Consider the following 6,022-nt stretch of genomic DNA (forward strand, 5'->3'; position numbering starts at 1 on the left):
CCACTTTGGCTTGCAGGGCTTCGATTGGCTCGTTCTCCTGCACTTCTGTTGTGGTCTGCTGCTGATTCATGGGTGATGGGTTCACGGTGTCCCTCAGGATCCTGATAAGCAAAGTAAGCTTTTGTTGACTGTTTCAAGAGTCGTGCACAGTTGTGATTCTGCGGTCCAACGGACTGTTGTAATCGATGATTTTGGCCATTTGTGCCTCCGTCAAGTTCACCTCATTCACGACTTGCTGTTTTTCTTTCTTGATCGACTCCAAGGCTTTAGCAATGAGAGTCTTGATGCGCCAACTCTCTGCTTTAGTTCTGACAAACTGCAGTGCGCGGGTCGGAAAAGGACCAGCTTCTCACTATAACTCTCATCAAGTAATAAGTGATTAGCTCATGATCGATGAATTCTTACTCAATAAGATAAAATATTGTTTGATTTCTTTGGTTCCAAATAATTTTCCTATAACACTATGAACTTATCAGAAAGTCCTGTTTTCTTATCAGAAACTGGATCAGTTAGGAATTAGTTTCTTAGATAGGTGTTTCGTTTATTGATCAAAACATTTAAAGGGTAAATTTTTAAATATTTTTGAAATTTAGATAAGATTTCAAAATATTTCAATATTTATAATTAAAATACTTTACTCTTAAAAAAAAATTGCACCTTTAAGATATCAAAGTTTTCCATATAAATCATCATTTCTCTTTGGAAACATGACCGTGTTTATTATATTATTTTTGAGATTTTTAAATGTTACAAAGGTCTATGAAAGAAGAAAGAAATAAATTATTATAAGGTGGCTAAAGAGAGTTTATAGGACAAATTACTTCTTTCATCTGCTTGATGTATTTGCCATTTTTCTGTGAAGTTTCAAAATAAATACTTAACTATTACCACTAAAAAATCTATTTGCCCTTTTTCTATGAAGTTTCAAAATAAATACTTAACTATTACCACTATAAAATCTGATTGACTTATGAATAATATTATTTAATAAAATTTTATTTTGTTTTAATTAATGAAAATAATTAAAAAATCAAACTTAAAAAAAAAAGGTACCATCATATTGAATTGGTAATAATTTATTGAAATAATAAGAATAAAGTTTAAAATTAATTCATTGATTATCGCTATAGACCAAGATGTATCTAATAAATTAATTCATTGATTATCGCTTAAGACAAAGATGTATTAATAGTAAAAGTATTTATTTTTTAGTTTTATCACAATAAATTAAACATTATTTTTAGAAATTGAAACTGAGTAGATGGAAAAATAAATCATATTAAAATTTTTAAAATACAAATTAAAAAAACTAAACATCTACAGCTAATTTAGTCTCGCTGCAACTAAAATTCAAAACAGAGACTGAGCACAAATAGCACACAGATATTAAACAAAGGGAACATCTTAAAAGTGAGTGGAAAAGGAAACTTGAAGAAAGGAGACTGAACCTGACTGATGCCATAGTAAACCCCTCACTACGAATCATTTTCTCAAACAGCGACGTGTGTCATCTATGAGGAAGGCAACCTGTTGGAGATGGGAATTGGCGTGTGTCCTGGAGCATGCTGTTGGAAATGGTAATGCATGACCGCGAGCATTTCAAAGGAGATCGAGGGCGAGGGCGAGGCTCCGTTATGATCATCAATGCATCAATAATTCTGCAACTAAGGCTACCAAATGCAAGGCACTCGAATGTGGCGAATGATCAGTGAGTGCTTTAGATTTGATTGTTTCTCGTGTTATATAGGACTGGCATCACCAATTCACATTTTGCACAATTATCCTTCATCTTTATAAATGGAAACTGGGCTTTCTCACCTAGAAGAATGACGCAGTGCTCGGATTTGAAATGGAACCTTTAGAGTTGATAGTAACTATAAAAATGATTGAATAATTATACTACAACAGGGGTTGTGTACACAACAGCTTATGCACAAATAACCAAAATCTGTCCTTCGTTCAAAGGAAAACAGTAAACATGTGGTCGCTACAAACATGCAAATAACCATCAAGTTATAATACACTGATAGGCGGATGAATAATCTGTAGCATGCTAGCATTAAGTTGTAAGAAGGTTTCGGAAACTACTACTAATACCAGAAATACATATCCTATTTCCAATTCTATAGATCCATTAATGCAGTGACTAGAGTAACGAACTTGGAGCATCGAAGAAAAAATATGCCACTAGAGTAACGAACTTAACGAACTTGGAGCATGGAAGAAGAAAATATGCCACTGCCTGGTTCCGAATTGTTGAGAAAAGGAGTTGCTGGGCCATAAGGGCTTAACCCCTATCGAAAATTGACTGTAATGAACCTCGGAGGCGGATGGGGAATTTGTCTGGGGTATATGAATTGAATGCCAGATACCGCCCAATGTAGGATGTATACCGCCCAATGTAGGATGTATGGGCTAATACTGGATGTATGACCCAATGTATGCTGGACGGATGTCATCGGCTCAAGCCAGATGATGTTGCCAATCGTCGCAGGTACTGTGAGAGACAGCTACGGCGGGTACTGTCAAGATGACGTCAAGGATGGGTTGCCGAAAGTTTCAGGAGTTGCCGGAGGTTTCGGGAGTTGCCGTAGATACTGTAAGGGAGAGTTTCAGGAGTTGCAGCAAGTACTGTAAAAGAGTATTAATAGATATACGTCAAGGATGGGTTGCCGAAAGTTTCAGGAGTTGCCCGAGGTTTCGGGAGTTGCCGGAGATACTGTAAGGGAGAGTTTCAGGGGTTGCAGCAAGTACTGTAAAAGAGTATTAATAGATATATAGAGTTGGAAATAGGCATTGCCAAATCTCGGTCATGTTACTGAATACGACTTCAAGGCTTAATGATGAGCAGAAGAAACAATAATGGCTAAAAATATAATACATAGACCATCATTCCAGTACAAGAATTCGTAAGTACATATTTTCAAGAAGAAACAATAATGGCTAAAAATATAATACATAGACCATCATTCCAGTACAAGAATTCGTAAGTACATATTTTCAAGTATGTTGATTGGGATTAGAACCATCCCAAGGAACGTAAGGTCAAAAACTCAATAACTGGAGTTTCTCCAGCTGGAAGCACATGTTTGGGTGTGGGTGTTAGATTGTTTATGGGGTTATTGATGACCAAATTCATGCCAATATGGTGATATACAAATACATGAGTTCATTTATTGTTTCATGTAAAATATTTTTACAAACAAAATTTCCAGGTTGAAGATCGAAATTCAGAAAATTGGCTCAATAGAGCTTAAAGTCAATATCCAAAAATCACAAATAAACTTGAAACATTAGATTCAACCTGAAAATAACGAAAAGACAAACAAAAAATTGAAATAGTAGATTCTTCATCTCTGGATCAAAATCATCAAGCACGAGGCACAAGTACATATGGGAAAATATAGGGTACAGATTGGTGGGTGGATCATTACAATATAAAAGATAGCAATGACTAAGAAAACATAATATTTGAAGTAAAGTATTTATAGCAGAGGAGTCGAATAAACATAGCATTTTGTACAAAGATACTTCACAAGTTATATCTTGTGAAAAAAACACTAGAAAAACATGCAGATGAAGCTCTGAAACACTATATTCAACATAGGAAAAAACTTCTAAATTTAAATCAAGTGGCAAAGTTGGCAGAGAAAAACAAATTGGCAATGAGTTCTATGCATTAATTTAATTTAGAGTAAAACGCCCGAGGTTCAACTTACAATGAGATTCAACTCGTATAAAACAAAATCAATGGACCACCATGTCTGACTATTTATTTTTTTCTAATGCGTTTACTGTTTTCTAATGTTTTTACTGTACCAATCTGGTCCTAAGATTACATGGTTTCCAGAAATAATATTTGTTTCATACGTTTCACTAAGACAAAAGGTTTTGAACGATCATGTCTTTTTCAAACTGCGCGACAACTAAAATTATGACCACCATTCATGTTCTGCCCTCTAAATATCAACATGAAAACGTAAATAGTTTTAGATCTCTAGATAAAAATGTAAACATTGGTAGATTAAAACATACCGCTTTTTTTTATTCTCCCTAACCTTCAGTACTCCTCCTTCAACCCTGCGCATCATCATCCGGCCCTTCTTATTCTTCTCCCGCAGCAAAGAGGAGTTAGCAGCCCACCACAGTGAAACCGCCCCTCAGAGAATCCAAGCCCAAGTAGTGATGGAACGTCCTGAGCAATGCTTTCATTGCCGCGATCTTCAGGCCGAATTCGAAGAGGTCAGAGCTCAACAAAGGGTATTGGAAGATCAAGTTCGGAACATGGAAGCCAGGCACGCTGAACAGATCCGGAGCATGGAAGCCAAATTTGACGAGCAGTTCAGAATTTTACAAAGCAAATACCGCACAGAAATGAACCTGTTTCTCCACCGAGTTCATTCACTTCATGAGCAGTTCAACGGACTCAGCAATAGATGCATTCACGCTGAGGAATCGCTGGCAATCTTAAGGGAAATCACAGAAGCAAAGCAAAAAGATAAATCAACATCCTCAAGTGCAAAGCCAATGGAAGCAGACCAGAACCCAGAGGATTCCACAGCGAGAAAGATCAGTGGTATTGACATTGATTAACTATGTGCTGTAAATGCAAGTTTTGGTGCCACCAGTATGTCCGAATTTATAGTAACAACAGATGTTTTTTAGCTAGAAGTTATAGAAATCAATTCAAAGACAGGAACCTCATGCTTTCTCCTTGGATTTGTAATGCTCTCGAAGCAATCTATGTATGGCTTCATGCCTTATTCCCTTTTTCAATCAATATATAGCAGCGGATCTTGTAAAAAAAAAAAAAAACATACCGCTTTTTTATCTTTTCAGTTCTACCCATTCCATAAGTTGCTCTGCACTGTACCATTTCCAGTATCTTTGCTTCCACCAACTGTACAAAGATAATAAATATGTATTAAAGAGAAGGCCAAGAGAACAACCAATTATCATACGAGAAAGGTGTCTTACCTGGATCTCAGAAGTCCCTGGTACAAACCGCCATGGCGCCATGGGTTCCAGAAATGGAACGATGAAAAGCTTTTACTTTGTGAAGCGCTGCATGCCGATTCAAATAGAAATGGAACGATGAAAAGCTTTTACTTCGTGAAGCGCAGCATGCCGATTCAAATGATAAAATGCGAGTGAAATGAAAGGCACTCTAAGTAGAAAGATATAGAGAGTAGCGTGTCAACAATCTTATAAGTCACACCTCCACCGCAAAAACTTGCAGGCGTGCCACGCCACTGCCGTGTTTCATAGTCGATGTCCTTGAAACACGGGCGATGTGATGGATATGGTTTGGGCTCCTGATCTCTCAACGATTTTAATAATATATCAAACAGAAACTATTTATACAAAACTCAAAACCTAAAAAGAAATCGATTGCACTCTTTTTAAAATATCCAAATCACTTAGATTTTCTGTTTTTTGAATGTTTAGATTTTATACTCTGACATGAATATTATTGTGCGACTGGCAACTGCGTCCTCGAAATTTGAAAAAGCTGTTGAATATTCAGATTCAACTTGCCATGAAATTTATTGTCAGGCCGACGACTGCGTACTCCAAATTTGAAAACTAGCGTACTCTACCTATTTGACAATTTGATTCAATGAATTTTGTATTAAATCTGTGAAGAAAAAGTTAAAATTATCATTTTGAATTGTAATTAAGTATGATTTGAGTATTTTATAGGGTGTGAGAAGTTTTTTATATATTTAAATTATATTGTAAATAATTAAAAAATATAGTTTTTTCTTATAAAATTATATTATAAACGATAAAATAATTAAAAAGACAAACATCAAATAGCTAAATTGGCTTATGCATAAATGTAGACAATTTTAAGAGCGGTTGTTTATAACCCGACTTTTTGAAAGCTTTTTCGTCGGGTTTTTCTGGTCGAAACCCGGCAAGAATTTATTGGAATCGCAAGTTTGATAGCTAGTTTCTGCACAATGAAAGTGTCCCAGATACAGTTAAAAAACCATTTTCAGTGCAACAAATCAAGATT

At 35.7% G+C, this 6,022-nt stretch overlaps 1 protein-coding gene across 1 annotated transcript; it reads right to left on the reverse strand.

Annotated features, from left to right (window-relative positions):
- Positions 1-4,035: 4,035 nt before the first annotated feature.
- Positions 4,036-5,266, reverse strand: LOC149253278 (uncharacterized). The gene is made up of 4 exons (XM_089454420.1): positions 5,219-5,266; positions 4,978-5,046; positions 4,821-4,900; positions 4,036-4,466 (listed from the first exon to the last, which is right to left on the reverse strand). Exons 1-4 carry the CDS (start codon positions 5,264-5,266, stop codon positions 4,427-4,429), a joined length of 237 nt encoding a protein of 78 aa, XP_089310546.1. The 3' UTR covers positions 4,036-4,426.
- Between the last annotated feature and the right edge of the window lie 756 nt (positions 5,267-6,022).

This window comes from Pinus tabuliformis, chromosome 7 (genome assembly GCF_031772625.1).
Source record: "Pinus tabuliformis cultivar Carrire ecotype Pingquan chromosome 7, CPIR1, whole genome shotgun sequence".
Taxonomy (NCBI): domain Eukaryota; kingdom Viridiplantae; phylum Streptophyta; class Pinopsida; order Pinales; family Pinaceae; genus Pinus; species Pinus tabuliformis.